Here is a 21329-nt window from a genome sequence, read left to right as displayed (position 1 = left end):
ATATGCTTGCAAGGTAAAAAGTAGTTCCTGAAACAATCTTCTGAAGAGTACAATGTGTAAAAGATGGCATGGACAGGTTTTCTGATGCAAAATCTTTCATTTTTGCTGCTTATTACAATTTTCTTCATAACAATCTTGGAGAGCAATGGACATTGGGTTCAAAGGTAAAAAAATGGTAGTTTCATAAGGCACTAACATACTTGACTACTGGAGGCCTTTGTGAAAGATGCTGTGTATGTGTCTAAAGGGATCAGTAGATGAAATTTATTTATACACTCAAAAAACCTTTACTTGTTCTCCAAAAAAGGTTATTATACTCCAGGTGTGTCAGTGTGGAATATGGAGCCAGAGGGACCATCCTGTGAAGAGGGCTTGCATGCAAGGGTAAAGGATAGTAGTAAATGCACATCTTGCTAGGTTGAGAAGCATAAACACAAGAGTTACTATAATAGTTCATTGTGGCTTCGTTTAGCCTTTTTAAATTAAAGATTTTATTTATTTATTTTTAGAGAAATGGAAGGAGAAAGAGAAGGACATAAATATCAATGTATGTTTGCCTCTTGCATGTCCCCCTGCTGGGGACCCAGCCTGCAACCCAGACATGTTCCCAGACAGGGAATCAAACTGGTGACCCCTCTGATTTGCAGGCAAGCACTCAATCCACTGAGCTACACAAGCCAGGGTTGATTCAGCCTTTTTATATACGGTCTTACGGTGAAATCTGTAAGTCAACAGATGATGAATCATTTAGTCCAGACACCCATTCAAAGGTCTGTTACTTACTGGCTATGTGAACCTTAACAAGTTACTTAACCCCTCCTCTTCTGTTTTGTCAATTGCCAAATAATGAAGTTGGACGTGAATGTCTCAGTGGGAAATACTATAGCTTAGCTTAACGCAGCTTTCCCTTCTGTGTCTACAATGAGAACAACACATAATCAAGTTTCTTAGTTGATTAGAGTGATGTTAGAGAGTAGAGATTCTGGGGGCAAGGACCAGAGAAAGCAATTGTTATACAGAATTATTCACTATACAGAGTTCATTGTAACCAGATTGGCAAAGCACTGTTTCTGCCAGCCATCTGCTGAATCATAAAAATAGCTTTGTTATACAGGACCGTCCTTTATAATTGGGTTTAACCTGTACCACAGATTTCTTCCACAGTAAAATTATAAATCTCTCACAGCATTTTAGAGCTCAGGTTCACAAAATTTTGGAGTAAGAGGTTATCTCACCTATACCTATATTTGGCAGACAGTGAAGTGATTCTCCCAAGGTCTGATAGCAAATAAATGATAGAGCTATATCTCTGAAAAACTTAGTCCAGTTCTCCTTCACTGAGTTCCCAAAACAGTCAGAAATATAACCATTTGAGTCCTCAGGCCAGACCTATTTTGAAGCTGTTTTGGCAGACCTGTCAGGTATGTGTGGCCTGATAACAACAGTAATGAAAAATGAATGTGACTATTATAGCTGCTACTTATTGAGTACCTGTATGTGCCTGGCATTGTGCTAAGTAGTGTGCATTATCTCACTCAATCTTCCTGGCATCACTTTATATATATATTATTGTCCCAATTTTCATAAATTAAAAAATAAAGTGATTACCCCTGGCTAGTGTGGCTTAGAGCACTGAACGTTAGCCTGCAAATCGAAAAGTCACTGGTTTGATTCCCAGTCAAGTTACATGCCTGGGTTGTGGACCAGGTCCCCAGTTGAGGGCATGCAAAAGGCAACCAATCAATGTTTCTCTTACACATTGATGTTTCTCTCCCTCTCTTTCTCCTTCCCTTCCCCTCCCTCTAGAAATGAATAAATAAAATATTTTTAAACTTTTTAAATGATACATAAAAATAAAGTAACCTGTCCAAGATCATACATGTACTGAATGATAAAACTAGGATTCAAACCCAGTTCTGAAAGAATAACAAAGCTCATGCTCTTTCCAAAACAGTATAATCTAGAACATTAATTCAACCAGAGCTGGGTGTTTCAAAAGTTTTATGTCCAAATAATCTTGAGGAATGCTGCATTTCATATTCCATTTTGGAGAATCACATTTCCTATTTCTATGTTAAAAGATCTGAGAAGTCTTCAGTGAGAAAATTTTGTTTTTCTTTTTTTTAAGATTTTATTTATTTTCAGAGAGAGGAGAAAGGAGAGAGGAAGAGAGGGAGAGAAACATTGATATGTGAGGGAAGCACAAATTGGCTGCTTTCCACATGCCCTCAACTGAGGACCTGACCCACAACCCAGGCATGTGCTCCAACTGGAAATCAAACAGGTGACCCTTCAGTTTGTGGGACAACAACCAATCCACTCAGCCACACCAGTCAGAGCTGTTAATTTTTCTTTAAACCTCTTTCCCAAACTCTTTTTGACCAAGGACTTCTTTTTCTAAGAACATGTATTAATATCACACCGGACCATACTGGTCCTTAAAATATGGTCTGAAATACACTGCCCTAGACTCCACAGTCCATTCCTTTCATCTTGCTAAGTCTGTCAGAAACTGTTGCTCTTAGGTCTGGCTTTTTCACCTAACCATTCACATGACCAAAACAAAGTATTGCAAAATATTTCCTTAGACAGAATACACACTTCTTAATTGGGGAATATTTTTGGTAATATAGAAGCACATACCTCATGGAATTTTGAGAGACCATTAAGCTTCTGAAACGTCAGCAGTTAGTGGGGCTTGTAAGATGTTTTTGAATCTTTCCCAAACCAAACCTGAACTGAGCCAGAAAAGTTTTGCAGCTGATCATAACTTAAGTTGTGCTTTTGAAGCCTGAAGAGCCACCCAGGCACAAACCCCTGCTGCAAGGGCAAGAGAGGAAATCCTTGAGTGAAGAACACAAGCATGCTCACATTGGAAACACTTGGAGAGATTCGGATAGGGTGGGGTGGGAATCACCTTGCACAGTCTTACCTGTTTTTGCCGTTTTGTCATGATTAAAGCAGGCATTACAACAGTGAGCTGGTTTCTGAACACCGGCGTTCCATGTGGTTCTCATTCAAAGTTCTCACTCTTTGAAGCTAACAGTTTCCATCTTATTTCGATGTATTGAAGTTGACACATGTATTTGTGCATTCTCCCTGTTTACAGTTCTCATGGTGTGAGACAGAACATGGAAGAAACTCTTAAGATTACAAGATTTGAAAATACAGGGCTGTGTGGAAGGTTGCTTTTTTTCTAAGTAAAAATTTTCAATCCTGTACCTCCTCCTCTGTCAGCTGTGTTTGTTATTCCCTCATCTTCTTTCTGCATGGTACCAAAGACATGTTGGCCCTGTGCAGCTCTTTGGTGTAGTTCAGTATAACAGAAGGAAGTCATGAAACCATAGAACCTACTACTTGCATAAGCAAAGAACAAAGGAAATTAAATAAAACACTTATTGAGTATCTACTATAAGCACATCACTTTCACTTATTTACCCTACAAAACAACTCTAAAAGTTGGTAGAATCATGCTCACTTTTCAAATGGGCAATTTTTTTAAAGATATTTATTTATTTATTTATTGGCTTAGTTATTTTTTTTTAGAGAGAGGGGAAGAGAGGGAGAAAAAAGGAGATAAACATCAATGTGTGGTTGCCTGTTATGTGCCCTCCACTGGGGACTTGGCCCGCAACCCAGGAATGTGCCCTGACTGGGAATAGAACTGGTGACCCTTCGATTTCACTGAGCTACACCAGCCAGGACCATATGGGCAATTTTTAATGCTATTGTTATTGGTGTGCTAGAAGGTACACTGAACTTGGAGTCAGAAGATACTTTGTTCATGTCCCAACATTACCTTTTCCTTCAGTGATTCATTCATTCATTCAACAAACATTGTATTGAGCACCTACTATGAAATAAATAGTTTTATGTGTTGGAGATACAGAAGTGGCTAAGGCATAGACCTTTCCCTCAAGGAGTTAACAATCTATTGGGTTGGACAAAGTCAGTATGGTTTTTTCCATAAAATAAAAGACACATTTTTTATTTTCACCGATAACTTGGTTGATTTAGACATTTTGAATATATCGGCTGTCTCCCACATGATAAATGTTTATTATTCTCAATGGATGTCTGGATTTGATCGCTGTCAAATTCAACAGGTCTACCCGACCGTGGAGCATCGTCCAGCAAGAACTCTCCAGAACAAAACTTCACAAACCACTTTTGACGCATTCAATCAGTCACAGCACCTTCTCCATACACTGCATAAATATTTTTTTGCATTTCAGTTGTGTTTTTACTTTTCTTGAAATAATAAAGCTTAATATGCCAAAAATCTTTTCTTCCATCTTCAATATTAAAATGGCTGCACAAGACTTTCGCCATGATGGAGGTGTAGGTGGGAACACCTTGCGTCCTCGCACAACAAAATCTAAAAACAACAAAGTTTTAACAACAATAAACACAACCAAACCACACAGAAAATCAAATACGGAGTCCAGAAACAACAGACAACTCAGCTAAACCTGTGAGAGGGGTGAAACCAGCAGAAGAGCCAGTCAAGCAAAAAAGATCCAGGCGGTGCACAGGCAGCTGGGGACGTGGATCCCAGGTGCGGGCTAGCTATGGGTGGAACCCAGGGAAGAGGCGCTGCTGGCTGTCTGCAGTTGGTCGCACATTTGCATGCAGATAAACCAGTGAAGAGGCGAGCATTGAGACAGATCTCGAAGACCCTAGCGACTGGTACAGGGCAGCAGACTCGCACATTTGAGCTCGGATAAGCAGGCGGGGGCGAGCAGCGAGGCAGACTGGGCAAGGAGAGAGGACTGCCATTGCTCCCTCTCTGACCCTGCCCCCACATACAGCGTTCACAAACCTGTGACCTGGGTGGCCCCGCCCCGGTAAACACCAAGGCGCCTCTCCTCCTTCATAACAGGCATGAACAGATCAAAACATGGCTCAAGAACAACTCAGAGCCCCAGAACGGATAAATCTAAGTGATGAAGAAATAGCCAAACTTTCAGATGCACAGTTCAAAACACTGGTGATCAGGATGCTCACAGAACTGGTTGATTACAGTCACAAATTAGAGGAATATATGAAGGCTAAACTAATTGAAATGAATGGAAATGCACAGGAAACCAATAGTAATGGAAAGGAAACTGGGACTCAAATCAAAGGAGTGGACCAGAAAGAGGGAAAAAATGACCAAACAGAAAAGGATGAAGAAACAAGAATTAAAAAAATGAGGAGAGGCTTAGGAACCTCCAGGACATCTTTAAACGCTCCAACATCCGAATTATAGGGGTACCAGAAGGGGAAGAGGAACAGTCACAAGCGGAAAACTTATTTGAACAAATAATAAAGGAGAATTTCCCCATTCTGGCAAAGGCAATAGACTTCCAGGAAATCCAGGAAGCTCAGAGAGTCCCAAAGAAGTTGGACCCAAGAAGGAACACAGCAAGGCATATCATCATTATATTAGCCAAGATTAAAATGAAAGAGAGAATTCTAGAAGCAGCAAGAGATAAGGGGACAGTCACCTACAAAAGAGTCTCCATCAGACTGTCAGCGGATTTCTCAAAAGAGACCTTACAGGCAAGAAGGGGCTGGAAAGAAGTATTCCAAGTCAGGAAAACCAAATACCTACAACCAAGATTGCTCTATGCAGCAAAGTTTTCATTAAGAATAGAAGGACAGATAAAGTGCTTCTCAGATAAGATCAAATTCAAGGAGTTCATCATCACCAAGCCCTTACTATATGAAATGTTAAAGGGACTTATCTAAGAAAAAGAAGATAAAAAAGATGAACAGTGAAAGGACAGCAAACTCACAGTTAGTAACAACCACACCTAAAACAAAAGCAAATTAAAAGGACAGCTAGATCAGGAGTGAACCATAGAAATGAAGATCACATGGAGGGTTAGCAACAGGGGAATGGGAGAAGGAGAAGGGGGAAGAAGGTACAGAAAATAAGTAGCATAGACAGTAGATAGAAAATAGATAGGGGGAGGGTAAGAATAGTATGGGAAATATAGAATCTAAAGAACTCGAGACACCTGTTCATGAACTGAAGGGGGGAGAATGGTGGGGGAGGGGTGTGCAGGGTGGAGGAGAATGGAGGAGGGGAAATACAACAAATGTAATGGCATAATCAATTTTTTAAAAAGTTAAAAAAATTAAAATAAAATAAAAATACATTCCAACACCTAAAAAAATGGCTGCACAAAAATTCACCAATGTTGGCAAGATTTTTTTAAAACGCACGCTGATGTGACAGCTGTTACAATACAATCTAACAACATTGTTTCAAACAAAGTTAAAGATAACTAAGCACTACTAGAGTCATTGTGTAGAAAAAAAAAGATCAAACGAACTTTTTAGCCAACCCCATAGCAAAGGTAGTAGTCACAAAATCAGAATATTGATCAGTGTGACAATTTATTCTGTGAACATGTAGGAGCTGTTGCTTTAGTTGAGCATTAAAGGATGGGGAGGCACTGAGGGAAAGATGGACTAGACAAGGGCACATCAGTCAGAGGGAATGGTCCAAAGAAAGGTACAGAGACAACAGGTGTGTGAAAAGAGAGTGTGGTGGATATAGAGCCAGGCCTTCGAGGTCTGTGTTAAACTACAAGCAGTTCAGCATTATTCTTCCACTAGTGAATATTTTATAAATTTGCTTTCATAATTAATATACTATGTTTTAGAGCATTTTTAGGTTTACAGGAAAACTGAGCAGAAACAGTTCCCATACACTCTGTCTCCCCCCACCCTTGGCTACCATTGGTTTTTTTACTGTCTCCACCATTTTACCTTTCGCAAAATCTCACAGGATTGGAATCACACAGCATTTGGCCTTTTCATACTGGCTTCTTTCACTTAGCGATATGCATTTAAGGCTCCTTTTTGTCTTCTCCTGCCTTGATAGGTCATTTTGTTTTATTGTGTTTTGTTTTATTGCGGAATAATACTCCATTGTACAGCTAGACCACCGTTTGTTTATCCATTCGCCTACTAAATAACATCTTGGTTGTTGCCAATTTTGGCAATTACTTTATAAAGCTACTATAAAAATTCAAATATAGCCCTCAATGGTATTTCTCAGTGGATTGAGCGCAGGCCTGAGAACCAAAGGGTCACCGGTTCAATTCCCAGTCAGAGCACATGCCTGGTTTGCATGCTAGGTCCCCTGTAGGGGGCATGTGAGGGGCAACCACACATTGATGTTTCTCTTCCTCTCTTCCTTCCTCCCTTTCCTTCCCTCTGAAATAAATTTTTTAAGTCTTTTTTAAAAATTCAGATACAGGTTTTTGTGTGAAAATAAGTTTTCAACAAATTTGGGTAAGTACCTAAGATTGTAATTGCTGGTTTGTGTGCTAAGACTATGTTTAGCTTTGTAAGAAACTGCCAGGCTATATTACATAGTGGCTGTGCCATTTTTGCATCCCCACTGGCAGTGAATGAGAGTTCCTGTTGCTCTACATCCTTGCCAGCATATAGCATGGTTAGTGTTGGATTTCAGCCATTCTAATAAATGTGTACGGCTATCTAATTATCTTAATTTGCTTTTCCCTAATGATATATGATGATGAACATCATGTGTTTATTTGCAACCTGCATATTATTTTCTAGTGAGGTGTCTTTCAGATCTTTTGCTCACATCTTAAGTGGATTGTTTATATTCTGATTGTTAACTTGTAAAAATTCTTTATATATTTTAGATATAAGTCCTTTACTCTTTTTTTAAATTTTTTTATTGATTATGCTGTTACAATTGTTCTATTCCCCCTTTCATTCCCCTCTACCCTACCCCCCCATCCCCAGCATTACCCCCCTTTAGTTTATGACCATGTGTCTCAAGTCCTTTAGATTCTATATTTCCCATGCTATTCTTGCCCCCCCCCCTTCTATTTTCTATCTACTGTCTATGCTACTTATTTTCTATACCTTCTCCCCTCTTCTCCTCCTCCCACTCCCCTGTTGCTAACCCTCCTTGAGATCTTCATTTCTATGTTTCCACTCCTGATCTAGCTGTCCTTTTAGTTTGCTTTTGTTTTAGGTGTGGTTGTTAATAACTGTGAGTTTGTTGTCCTTTCACTGTTCATGTTTCTTTAACTTCTTTTTCTTAGATAAGTCCCTTTAACATTTCATATAATAAGGGCTTGGTGATGATGAACTCCTTGAATTTAATCTTATCTGAGAAGCACTTTATCTGTCCTTCCATTCTAAATGAAAGTTTTGCTGCATAGAGCAATCTTGGTTGTAGGTCTTTGGATTTCATGACTTGGAATACCTCTTTCCAGCCCCTTCTTGCCTGTAAGGTCTCTTTTGAGAAATCCGCTGACAGTCTGATGGAGACTCCTTTGTAGGTGACTGTCCCCTTAGCTCTTGCTACTTCTAGGATTCTCTCCTTCATTTTAATTTTGGCTAATGTAATGATGATGTGCCTTGGTGTGTTCCTTCTTGGGTCCAACTTCTTTGGGACTCTCTGAGCTTCCTGGATTTCCTGGAAGTCTATTTCCTTTGCCAGACTGGGGAAATTCTCCTTTATCATTTCTTCAAATAAGTTTTCCACTCGTGGCTGTTCCTCTTCCCCTTCTGGTAGCCCTATAATTCGGATGTTGGAATATTTAAAGATGTCCTGGAGGTTCCTAAGCCTCTCCTCATTTTTTTAATTCTTGTTTCTTCATCCTTTTCTGTTTGGTCATTTTTTCCCTCTTTCTGGTCCACTCCTTTGATTTGAGTCCCAGTTTCCTTTCCATTACTATTGGTTTCCTGTGCATTTTAGCCTTCATATATTCCTCTAATTTGTGACTGTAATCAACCAGTTCTGTGAGCATCCTGATCACCAGTGTTTTGAACTGTGCATCTGAAAGTTTGGCTATTTCTTCATCGCTTAGATCTATAGGCTCTGGGGTTTGAGATCTTCCTGCGCCATTTTTGGTCTGTTCGTGCCCTTTAAGTGTGAGAAGCGGCGCCTTGGACTCCCAGGTGGCTGGGTTGTGACGCTGTATGTGGGGGCGTGGTCAGAGTGGGGAAATGGTGACCCCCTCTGCTGTTTCTCACAGCTGGGTGAGGAGCAGCGCCTTAGGTGGTTCCCCTGGGCCGGGCCACTCAGAGTCACTGGGTTATGATGCTGTATGTGAAGGTGGGGTCAGAGCAGGGAAATGGTGGCGCCCTCCACTGCCACTTGCCGCGGGACCCGCCAGGCCCCGGTCCAGCCGCGCACAAATGCGTGACCACAGTCAACACGCAGCACCACTCCACTGCTGTCTCCCCCACGGTCGCTCGCCTGGTCGCTCGCTTGGTCGCTCACTAGGTCCAACCCTGCGCCTGGATTCCGCGCCTGAGTCCGTCTGACGGAGTCCTGCTGTGCAACCCCACTTCACCAGCCGCTGGTTTCGCCCCTTACCAGTCAGGCTGAAGAATTTGTTGTTAACGGACTTCCAAAAAGTTCAATTTTCCGTGTTCTGGCTGTGTTTTCTGTTGCTAATATTTAGTTGTCTCTAAACTTGGTTGTGTGAGAAGGCACGGTACATCCACCTATGCCTCCATCTTGGCGGAAGTCCATAAGTCCTTTATTCAATATGTGTTTTAGAGATATTTTCTCCCACTCTTTGGCTTGTATTTTAATTCACTTATCAACTTTTATTTCTTTCATGGATTGTGCTTTTGGATTTCCACTTAAAAACCTATTGCCAAGCCCAAAGTCAGCTAGATCTTCTCTATGTTATTTTATAGGAGTTTTAGAGTTTTCTGTTTCATAGTTAGGTATGTGGTCCATTTTGAGATCATTTTAGCAAAAAGTATAAGGTCAGTGTCTAGATTCTCTTGGTTTTCACTTTGGTTTTTACATGTGGATATCTAGTTGTAACAGCACCATTTGTTGTAAAAACTATTTTTCTCCATTGGATTGTCTTTTCTCCTTTTGTCCAGCTGACTATATTTGCTGGGGTATATTTTGGGGCTCTCTACTCTGCTCCATCAATCTATATTTCTAGTGCTCCACCAATACCACATGTCTTGATTGCTGTGGCTTTATGCAAAGTGTTGAATCAGGTAGGGTCCGCCCTCCAACTTTGCTCTTGTTTTTCAATGTTGTGATGGATATTCTGAGTCTATTTTCTGTCCATATATACTTCAGAATTAGTTTTTTTTTATGTCCACAAAGTAAAGTGCTAAGATGTTGACAGGGATTGTGTTGACTCTATAGATGAAGTTGAAAAGAAATGACATCTTAACAATATTTTCTGCACCAATGTGACACTCCATCAGCATGAAGAACAAAGAAATCAATACTTTCATGTATAATGTGTAGTGTAAACATATTTAAATGACTGCTAATATTTTTACTTCTCAGCCATATGGTCCTAAAACTTCTCTACATGTTGGTTTTTAGACTCCTTAGTAATTTTCAGAATGCTAATCAGGACTAGAAATAAATATTCTAAGTCTGATTACCATACTTTCCAGGATAGTACAGTTTATAACAATAATTATTAAACAGTAGTTACCATAGTTCAGTTCCTTCTAAAAGTAATAATAATAAATAAAACCTTTTAAACTTTCTAAGCAAGCCTTATTTTCTGGGAGACATTTTGTTTAACCACACCTTCAATCCAACCACAATGAATTAGACTTTCCATAATTAATCCCCAGTTAAAAAGTGAAAATCTTCTAAATTCACTTGAAATATCCAATGAAATCCTCCTCAGAAAGGGCAAATGTAATATGTCTCAGTAGGTTAGAGGTCCTACCTAATTGTGAATATGTAATAAGTGTTAAATATAGTTAAAAGCTAAAGCAAAACAAAAAAACTATGAGCTTGTAGTGAGAATCAGGATAACTCCATTTTTTAATTATTATCATCCAATCACATTTCCTGTAAAGCATGAAAAACATGAGATACTTGAGCATCTCACTGTCATGTTAATAAATGATGTTCCAAAAAAAAACAATATTAACTCTTCCTATCCATGAACATTTGGTTTTGATTTGTTTTATTCCTTTCATCGGAGTTTTATAGTTTTCCTCATTCATCTTGCACATATTTTGTTTGATTTATACTTTGCTATTTTTTCCTCCCTCTTTTCAAGCTAATGTAAATAGTTAGGGTTTTTTTAAATGTCAAATTCGACTTGTTCATTCCTGGTATATAGGAAAGCCATTGGTTGACATTTGCATATAGGCTTGTATCTGTCAGCCTTATTTCTTTATTAGTTTCTGTTTTGGGGTCAATTCTGTGAAATTTTTTTACATGGAGTATTATGCCATCTGTAAATGACAGTTTTATTTATTCCTTCCTAGTCTATATACCTTTTATTTCCTTTTCTTGCTTTATTGCATAGCTGAGTATTCCGGTGTATTATTGAATAGGGGTGGTGAGAAGAAACATGCTTGCCTTGTTCTCAGTCTTAGAAGGGACAGCATCTAATTTCTCACCATTACATATGATGCCAGCTGTAGACTTTTATTTTATAAAATTGATTAAGTTCCTCTCTTGATAATTTGATGACAGTTCTTATCATGAGTGGGTGTTGTATTTTGTGTAATGATTTTTCTGCATCTGTTAATAATATATGATTTTTCTTCTTTAGCCTTTTGATGTGTGATGTATTGTTAATTGAGTTTTGAATGTTCAATCAGCCTTGCATACCAGAAATAAATCTCACTTGGTCATAGTATATACTTCTTATAATACATTGTTGGATTTGACATAATACAGTATTTTGTGGAGGATTTTTACATCTATTTTCAACGAAGATGTTGGTCTGAACTTTTCCCTTCTTGTAATGTCTTTGGTTTTGCAATTAGTGTAACGCTAGCCTCTTGGAATGAGTTACAAAGAATCCCATCTGCTTCTATTTTTTGAAACAGTTTGTAGAGAATTGATATAATTCCTTCATTAATGTTCAATAAATTCACCAGTGAAACTCTCTGGGCCTGGTGTTTTCTGGTGTAGAAAATTATTAACTGTTGGTTCAATTTCTTTAATATACATAGGCCTATTCAGATTATATTCAATTTCTTTAATATAGAGATTATCAGTCATATCATCAATTTAGATTATGTATTTCTCCTTGTGTGAGTTTTGATAGGTTGTGTCTTTCAAGGAATGAACCAATTTTATCTAAGTTATCAAGTTTGTGGGCACAGAGTTGTTCTTAATGTTATTTTGTTATGCTCTGTAGTGTCCATGGTATCAATAATAATGGCCTCTTTTTTCAATTCTAATATTAGTAAATTGTATCTTCTCTCTTCCTTTCTAGCTTAGCCTGGGTAGGGAGTTATCAGCTTTACTGATCTTTTCAAAGAGCTACCTTTTGGTTTCATGCATTTTCTTTTTCCCTTGCTTTCCTGTTTACAATTTCATTTATTTTTGTTCTGATTTTTATCATTTCTCTCTTAGGCTTATTTTGGATTGAATTCACTCTTCTTTTCTCATTTCCTAAAGTGGAAGCTTAGATTAGATATTTTCCAAAAATTGTTTAGTTCTTTCTCCTCTGATTTGCTAGCTATCTTTCTATTATTAATTTCCAGTTTAATTCCATTGTGATATAAGTGTACAGATTTATGATATCTGTGCTTTTAAGTTTGTTAAGGTGTGTTTTATGACACTGAATGTTTATCTTAGTGAATGGCCCATGTGAACTTGAGAAGACTGTATAGCTTAGTATTGTTGGATGAAGTATTTTGTAAATGTCAATTAGATCTAGGTGATTGATGGTGCTCTTCAGTTCAACTATATCCTTACTGATTTTTCTGCCTGATAGGTATTTCCATTACTGATCAAGGGATGCTGAAGTCTCTAACTATAAGAGTGGATTCTTCAATTTTTGCCTCACAATTTTGACACTCTGTTGTCAGGCACATACACATTAAGGACTGTTATGTATTCTTGGAGAATTGAACACTTTATCATTATGTAATGCCCCTCTTTATCCCAGATCATTTTTCTTGCTCTAAAGTCACCTTTATCTGAAATACATATATATCTTTTGATTAGTATTAGCATAGTATGTCGTTCTCCACCCCTCTACTGTAACATACTTGTATCTTTCTTTTAAAGTGTGTTTTGTATGGAAAACATACAGTTGGTTTTTGGTTTCTTTAAAATGTTATTTATTTTTTTAGTTTTTTTATTTTTAGAGAGAGGGGAAGGGAGGGAGAAAGAGAGGAAAAAAGAGAAGGAGAGGAACATCAATGTGTAGTTGCCTCTCATGCACCCTCTACTGAGGACCTGGCCCACAACCCAGGCACATGCCCTGGCTAGGAATTGAACCAGTGATCCTTTGGTTTACAGGCCGGTCTCAATCCACTGAGCCACACCAGCCAGGGCAGGTTTGGGTTTGGTTTTTTTTCACCCACTATGAAAGTGTCTGTCTTACCTGGTGTCTGTCTAGATTCATTGTTTTGTGGATGTCCAATTGTTCCAACACCATTTGTTGAAAAGACTCTCTTTGCCCCATTGTATTCTTTGCTTGTAGTCAAAGATCATTTGACTATATTTATGTGGGTTAGTATTTCCTTTTGATTCTTTCTTAGGCTTTTTTTATCTCTCCGCTTGCACTACCCATCTGTTCGTGCATATTATCCAATTTTTCCCTTCGCCCCCTTAGCATGTTAATGACAGTTATTTTAAATTCCAGGTCTGATCATTCCAAAATGATCTGCCATATCGGAGTCTGCTTCTAATGCTTGGTTTGCCTCTTCAGATTGTTTCTTTTTTTGCCCCTTAGTATGCCTTATCATTTCGGGCTAAATGTTGAATGATATACTTGGTAAAAGTAACTGAGGTAGATAGGCCTGGAAGTTTTATGTTTATCTGACTAGTAGTTTTGCTATGTTTACATTTTGCTGTAGATGTGGTGTTAAAGGCCAAAATGTCTTCTATTGCTCTTGTTTTAGCCTCTCTTATTGTCTTTGAGTGTCCTTAGGAACTTCTAAGTAGGATCTGAGACTTGGATTTTCTTTAGCTGTAATGCCCTGTTATTAAACAGGAGACCTGTTAGGGTTCTGTAGTCCTATGGTTAGGTCTCAGTCTTTTCCTGTGCCCAAGTTAGGTATTTCCTGTCCCTCCCCCAGGTCAGCTAGGCTGCAGTAGAACCCCAGTCAAGCTCTGATGAGATAGTTTTCCAAGGCCTTGTTATGGAGAATAGAGAGGAGGTGTGGGTATGCTTCACAATGACTATTTTGTTGTTTTCTTTATAAATTTTTTTCCTAACCCTTCATGTTACATCATTTAGTGAGAGGGGAAGGAAGGCAGATAGAGAGGGAGAGAAACATCATTGTATGGTTGCCTCTTGCAAGACCCCAACTGAGGACCTGGCCTGCAACCCAGGCATGTACCCTGACTGGGAATGAAACTACTGACCTTTCGGTTCATAGGCCAGCACTCAGTCCACTGAGCCACACTACCAAGGGTCACAGTGGCTACTTTTGTAGCCATTGAAAGAAACCCTTGACAGAAACAAAAGGGAATTTTTCTTCACTCTTCACAGAGAGAACCCGCTGAGCTCTGAAAGGTAAAACTCATCAAAGTGTGGGGTCCCCTCTTAGATTCGACCCCTTGGAGTTTTTAGCTCTTAAGCTAGTCCATACTGAGCCTCTAGCAATCTTTCCATTATAGTTTTCAAGTGTTCTTACTGATACTGGCTTTACCTGCAGGATTCTACACTTGGTAAGCTATGATTCTGTCTCTCCATTTTCAGAACAGCGGTTTGCCTTCTGACTGCAGATCTCTGATTAATCTAACAATAGGTGATTTTTAAGTTTGCTCGGCTTATTTCTTGTTCTGAGTGTAGAAGTGACCACTTCCAAGTTCTTGCCATATCAATCCAGAAACTGAAAGTATATATACATTTCTTTTCAAGTTTTCAAAACACATTTAGAATAACATGAATCTTTCTGAGGTTTCAGCTTACCTTAAAATACCTCTGGGCTGTGGGAGCTAGTGCAAGTTATTCAATCCATATCTTCATTGGTAAAATAAGCCTAACAATACCTACTTTGCTGGGTTGTTATGAGAACTACCTGAGATATGGAAAGCAACTAGCAAAGTGCATTGTTCATATGTAGTCAATAAATGTTAGCTTTCTTTATTATCTCATTTGTCTTCATCAAAATGTTACACCTTGAATAGAGATGAAGTACACAAAGTGTTCCCTAATTTAGAAGATGAAGAATCAAAAGAAAAGGATTGCCTGTCCCGTGGTCAGTTTGTGGTTGAGTCAGGACTGGAATGCAGCCTCCATGGTCCTGATGCTATTACAAGACTCCCTTTGCTTTCTTTTTTAAAGATTTTATTCATTTACTTTTAGACAGAGGGGAAGGAAAGGCGAAAGACAGGGAGAGAAACAGCAATGTGTGGTTGCCTCTCGCACTCCCCCTACTGGGGACCTGGCCCACAACCCAGGCATATGCCCTGACTGGGAATCGAACCAGTGAACTTATGGTTCTCAGGTCAGCACTCAATCCACTGAGCCACACCAGCCAGTGCACAAGACCCTCTTTTTGAAGTGCCAGGTAGCAAGTTGCCTACCCACATTGATCAAAACCTGTCAGAACTCAATTGTATGCCCATCAAAGCAGTGCCAGGGACTGCTTAGCTGTCTTTCCCACTCTGATGCATTTGTGGTTTTGCCTACACAAAGCATGATGGTTATGAACAGGGAATTGGAATGATAGAGAAATCTTGCCCGTTACCATAGAAACAGATGTGTGATCGTGGCAATCCTCACAGTAGGTATGGGGAAGGTTCTGAATCATATGGAGAAAGTAAGTGGATATATCTAAAAGGTTATAAAATTCAGCAGAAGTTACTGCTTTTTCTCTGGCTCTAGATGCTCATATATAGCATTGTATGGTCCAAGCTCCTGGCCTTTTATCTCTAGAAGCTAGAAAGCTACAATGGCCTCAAGTGAAAGAAATGGGTGTGGCAGTTGTAGAACCAGGGATTAGGGGTTCAGGTTGGAACTCACGAGAATTATTTAACTGGCCATGATGAGCTATATTAGAACAAAAAGGAACTCCAACTGCTGAGCTGATAATGTACTCATTCACTAGCACTTGTGGGAAGTAAGATTCAATCTAATAACCATCTCATCCATACTCTTTCATCCTCATTTTTCCCAAGGGATGTGCCAGATGCTGCTCTGAGAGCATCTCGCTAACACAAGGCAAAGGGGGAGAAAGGATCGGCTTTGAGTCCCCGTTGCTCTCAGCACCCTTCCTGTCATGGTTGTTTTAGAAAATAAGAATAAAAATGGAGAGATGAGAAAAGCAGAAAATGGAGGGTAAAAGAATAGAGACGGCCCTTGTTGTTGTGGCTCAGTGGATTGAGTGCCAGCCTGTGAACCAAAGGGTCATGGGTTCAATTCCCAGTCGGGCACATGCCTGGGTTGCAGGCCAGGTTTCCAGTAAGGGGAGCTTGAGAGACAACCACACATTGATGTTTCCCTCCTCTCTTTCTCCTTCCCTTCCTTCTATCTAAAAATAAATAAATAAAATATATTTTTTAAAATAGGGATGGGTGACCAAAAGTGCAGCAGGTTGCTAAACTCAATGGAAAACATCCCTTGCACATAATAACACCGACTGGTGTGTATGAAATTCCTTTGCCAGGAGAGTCCACACAGACATTGGTGATGAGCACACTTGGCAACCCTCCAGGCCAGAGACTTACTGACTTCTGGTGCAACCTGCTCAGATACAACCACTGATAGAGCCTGCTCTGAACGGTAACATCACTGCTGGTGTATTGTGAGGACAAAATGAGGTGATAGATGGAAATAGGTTTTATGAACCATAGAACAACATATAAACGCTAGGTGTTAACTTTTTGTAAGCTCCATGGTTTAATGTTGTACAGTAGTGTCCTCATGGGAGTCTGGAATAGATTTTAAATACCTGTTTCTTAAGGAAATAAAATTTAGGAGAAAGACAAGAACATCAAACACACCTACAGAATGAAGAGAATCATGTCCCCAGGAGGAAAAACCCATCTGGGACACACCTAAGCTGTGGAGTAGTTGTGAGAAATGCTGTGGGTTTTCTGAGCACCCTCAATTGATTAGAATTCTTTTCTTTGGAAGTAAGTCCCAAGAAAATGCTGGTGATTTCATTGTCAATAAAACTGTTGACACTTCTCTTAAAGTGTCTGTCAACTTACGGTAAATCACAGTGAGACTGCATGTGGCCCCCACATGAATATACTAAGGTCGCACTGTTTTAATTAATAACGATTTCAATCACGATAAGGAAGTGACTAAAAAGCATAAACTGCTGCCACTCTGCTCCTTCCGTGAAAATGACCCTTTTTTTCCTTCCAGATTCGACCCATGAGACTTCAGTTCCTCACCTGAATGCATGACTCATCAATCTCAGGACTCGCAGATTTATTGGAATGCCGTCCTAAGATTGTTGAGTGCTGCATTTCTGGGCATCTCAGCTCTATGGAGAAGCAGCCATTCACTCACTGCAAAGGCAGCCTGAAAGACATTTTTCTCCCTAGGAAATAATCTTCCTTGTAACTTTCTTGTTCACAACAGGCAGAATAACAGTCGGAAACAGATGGTGGGGAGAATTGGATGGTTGGGAGACACCTTGACGATTACCTGATTGGTGGTGTGGGGCTCCCTCAAATTGGCAGTGTCTTGGGGTCCTTCCTGTGACTGTCTTAAAGAGTAAACCTTTTCTGTTAATTTCCAGTGACTTAATTTTCCATTTTCTCTTTGTAACAGGTCCAGTTAAAAACAAGAAAAAGGGTGAGTTAAGTTCCTGATTTGATTTTTAAAAATTGCTGTTATGTCATGTCTTTTCTAAAATTAGAAGGAAAACCATCTATGACCACACCATACTGAACATGCCTGATCTTGTCTGATCTTGGAAGCTAAGCAGGGTCGGGCCTGGTTAGTACTTAGTACTTGGGCAGGAGAAGAAAACCGTATCCAGCTAGTTGGGTTTTTATGTTTTAGTCTTTCGATGCTGGTGGTCCACTATTTTATTCAGTCCCATGGGGCCTTCTTAAGTGTTTGTAGCTTCCAAAGGGAGCAGTAATGATCGATGAAAGACAGAGCTGCTTCTCTGGCAATATATGAAAGTTGGTTTTGTTTGTCTTTCTTGCTCCTTCTTCTGTACAATTCAGTTTCTGTCTCTTTCCTTTATTCTTCCTTGCTCTTTCCCCTGCCCTTCTTTTTTCTCTTTTTCCCCCCTTCTATTATCAAGTCAGTGATCAGGTATGAATGAAGTCCCGAGGTAGCTTGTCAGGACCAGATATACTACTTCCTGAGAGATATCAGTACCCTATTTCTTTTTTTATTTAACTTTTGAAGATTTTATTTATTTTTAGAGAGAGGGGAAGGGAGGGAGAAAAAGAGGAAGAGAAATATCAACTTGTGTTGCCTCTCGCATGCCCCCTACTGGGGACCTGGCCTGCAACCCAGGCATGTGCCCTAACTGGGAATCAAACCAGACACCCTTTGGTTCACAGGCTGGCACTCAATCCACTGAGCCAGACCAGCCAGGAATAGCCTATTTCTTGGCCTAAAAGTTTTACCTATTCTTTTTCCCAGGTAGTGAGGAAAGGCATTACTTACTTCAGGATTTCACTATCATTTTCTTTGTGATGGAAAAACTAGGCTGGAGTCATAGTCTGATCTTTTTAGCCTTTTCAAAGAAGCTCTATTGAGCAGATTCATTTGCTGTGTCAGTAAGGCTCTTGTTTACTCACCACAGGCCTGGTTCAAGGACTTGTGCGAGGGCTTGAGGACTTTCACTGGAGGAAAACCCAGTCTGAACAGGTTCCACGGTATAGGGCCAGGCAACCCAGTTCGCTCCTGAGGACTGAAAGAACCTGCTGTGAAACCAGTTCTAAGTATTGCATTGGTCACAAAGTCCATTATGTTTTTCCATAAAATAAAAGACACATTTTTTGTTTCTACCAATGTCTTTATTGATTTGGATATTTTGAGTACATTGTATATCTCCCACTATTGGCTTCTAGTGGGCAGAGGCTGGGGATGCTGCTAAACATCATCCAATGCACAAGATAGCTAGCTCCACAGCAAAGAATTATTTGGCCAAAATGTCAAGAGTACAAGAAACTTTGCAAACCACTTTTGGCACATTTGATCAGTCACAGCACCTTCTCCATTCACTACCCAAATCTTTTTTTTTTTTTTTTTTGCATTTCAGTTGCACTTTTACCTTTCTTGAAATAATAAAGCATAATACACTGCAAATGTTATGTATTTTCTTCCATCTTCAGTATTAAAATGGCTGCACAAAAATTCACCAATTTTGTTAAGTTTTTTCAATGCACTCTGCTATGACAGCTGTCATAATACAATCTAACAAAATTGCTTTGAATGAAGTCAAAAGACAACTAAATACTACTAGCACCATCCTACAGCAAAAACTAAACAAACTTTTTGGCCAACCCAATACCTATTTGTTTCTGTGTTCTGACCTAGGAAGAAAATAGAGTGAAATTAATGATGTTTCATTAAAATGTTTTAAGTAAGTGAAATGATTCCATCTGTTAAGATTTCTGGAGCTTTATGGAATACATTAGCATCGCCAGACTAGGCCAAAAAGACTGGCTTCAGCTGCCACCTTCCATTTCTCTGAGTAGTAGGGTCCTCTGGTGGCTTGAGGTACTGTGGTCCATGTGGCAAACCCATATCCCTGCTGTGATGAAGCTGAGGACTGGTCAGGCCTCCTGCATGCCTGAGCTGATCAAAGCTGGGAAATAGCCAGCTCTCTGGAGTCAGTGAGGAAACCTTTCTCTGCAGAGCCTGGGCATTCACCAAGATAGTCTGTCTTTGAAGAAAGTATATTTGGCTTTCAAACACGTAGTTTTTACCTCTGGTCACATTCCTTTAACACAGAAATTATTACGAGGCCAGAATGCTCACCTGGCTTGAACAAGGACACCCTCTGCTCCTAACTCTAGCCCAAGGGTGACTTTCCTTTTTTCTACTTGCTTGTTCACTATGTCACAAATAAACATCGGATGTTTGTCAGAAATAGAGATACAGAGATGAAGAAAATGGTTCCTGCCCTGGCTGGTGTGGCTCAGCGGATTGAGGGCTAGCCTGCAAAACAAAGGGTCTGTGGTTCAATTCCCAGTCAGGGCGCATGCCTGGGTTGCAGGCCAGGTCCCAGTAGGGGGTGCATGAGAGGCAACCACACATTGATGTTTCTGTTCCTCTCTTTCTTCTTCTCTTCCCCTCTCCAAAAATAAATAAATAAATAAACAAACAAATAAATAAATAGAATCATGTTAAAAAAAACCTGTGTCAATTCTGACATGGGTAGATCTAATAATGGTTCCTTCCCTTCCAAATTTCCCAGTGTAGTTAGAATTGTGGAAGTACACATGAATAAATACAGTACAGTATAAAAAAATAACTACCATAGAAGCATGAACAGCATGCTGTGGGACAAGTAGTCTTCCTTGGGGGAGTGAAGGGCCACATCTCAGAGAAAGCAGTATTTGACCCGGACTTTGAAGGATGAGGGGAAGGGCACTCCAGCAAAGAGAACAGCATACTCAGATCTCTTAGAAGCATGAAAGAATGTGACATGTTTAGGGAAAACTACATGATGGTTTAGCAGAGGATTGGGCATGGTTGTGGTGGAAAGCAGCACCCAGTTGCAATGTTATCCAGTAGGTGAGCCCTGCCAGTGGCAACAGAAGACAAGGGGCTAGGCTAGAAGCTCTGGAACTACAATTCAGCTTTCAGTGCCTCCAGCAGGGACTCAACCACTGCCCCCACCCCTCCCCCACTGCTACCTTATATACAGATCATTCCTGGGAGGAGAATGTACAGGGGCCTTACACATTGACTTTGACCCAAAGATTTCCATAGAATCAGTGAATAGGCATATCCCTGAAGAGATTAAATTCAGTTGTTTATTTAATTTCCATTCTTTTTTAACATTTTATTTATTTTCAAAGAGGCAGAGGGAGAGAGAAAGAGAAGTAGAGAAACATCAATGTATGGTTGCCTCTCGAGTGCCCCCTACTGGAGACCTGGCATGCAACCCAGGCATGTGCCCTGACCTGGAATCGAACTGGACTGTTTGGTTCACAGTCCGGTGTTCAATCCACTGAGCCACACCAGGCATGGCTAATTTCCCTGCTTCAGTGGAATTTGTTCTCTCTCCATCTGTTGTGCATGTGCATGGGCACAACACACCCTTTTGCTTGGTTGCTTTTAGTTGTTCTTTCAGCAATTTGGACTTTGCTGAAAGGTTAGCAAAATACCCTTTCTGGAAGATTAGCTTTGAAAAGAATGTATATATATTTTTTCATCTAAGGCTACAAAGGGTAACTTGCAAAGGACAAAAGTCTCTGGGCTTTTGCATCATGAATT

At 39.8% G+C, this 21329-nt stretch overlaps 1 protein-coding gene across 4 annotated transcripts in view; it reads left to right on the top strand.

The window, feature by feature from the left end:
• The window catches only part of EDA (ectodysplasin A), a 371738-nt gene that overhangs the window by 335902 nt on the left and 14507 nt on the right, over positions 1–21329 (top strand). For all 4 annotated transcript variants that reach the window (XM_053656664.1, XM_053656663.1, XM_037133124.2 and 1 more), the window contains exon 3: positions 17691–17714. In XM_053656664.1, coding sequence (XP_053512639.1) covers positions 17691–17714 — 24 coding nt within the window. The remainder of the gene's footprint in view (positions 1–17690; positions 17715–21329) is intronic.

This window comes from Artibeus jamaicensis, unplaced genomic scaffold, assembly GCF_021234435.1.
Source record: "Artibeus jamaicensis isolate MK-2021 breed Jamaican fruit bat unplaced genomic scaffold, CSHL_Jam_final scaffold_2375, whole genome shotgun sequence".
Lineage (NCBI taxonomy): Eukaryota > Metazoa > Chordata > Mammalia > Chiroptera > Phyllostomidae > Artibeus > Artibeus jamaicensis.
This window is presented reverse-complemented; position numbering and strand designations above follow the sequence as displayed.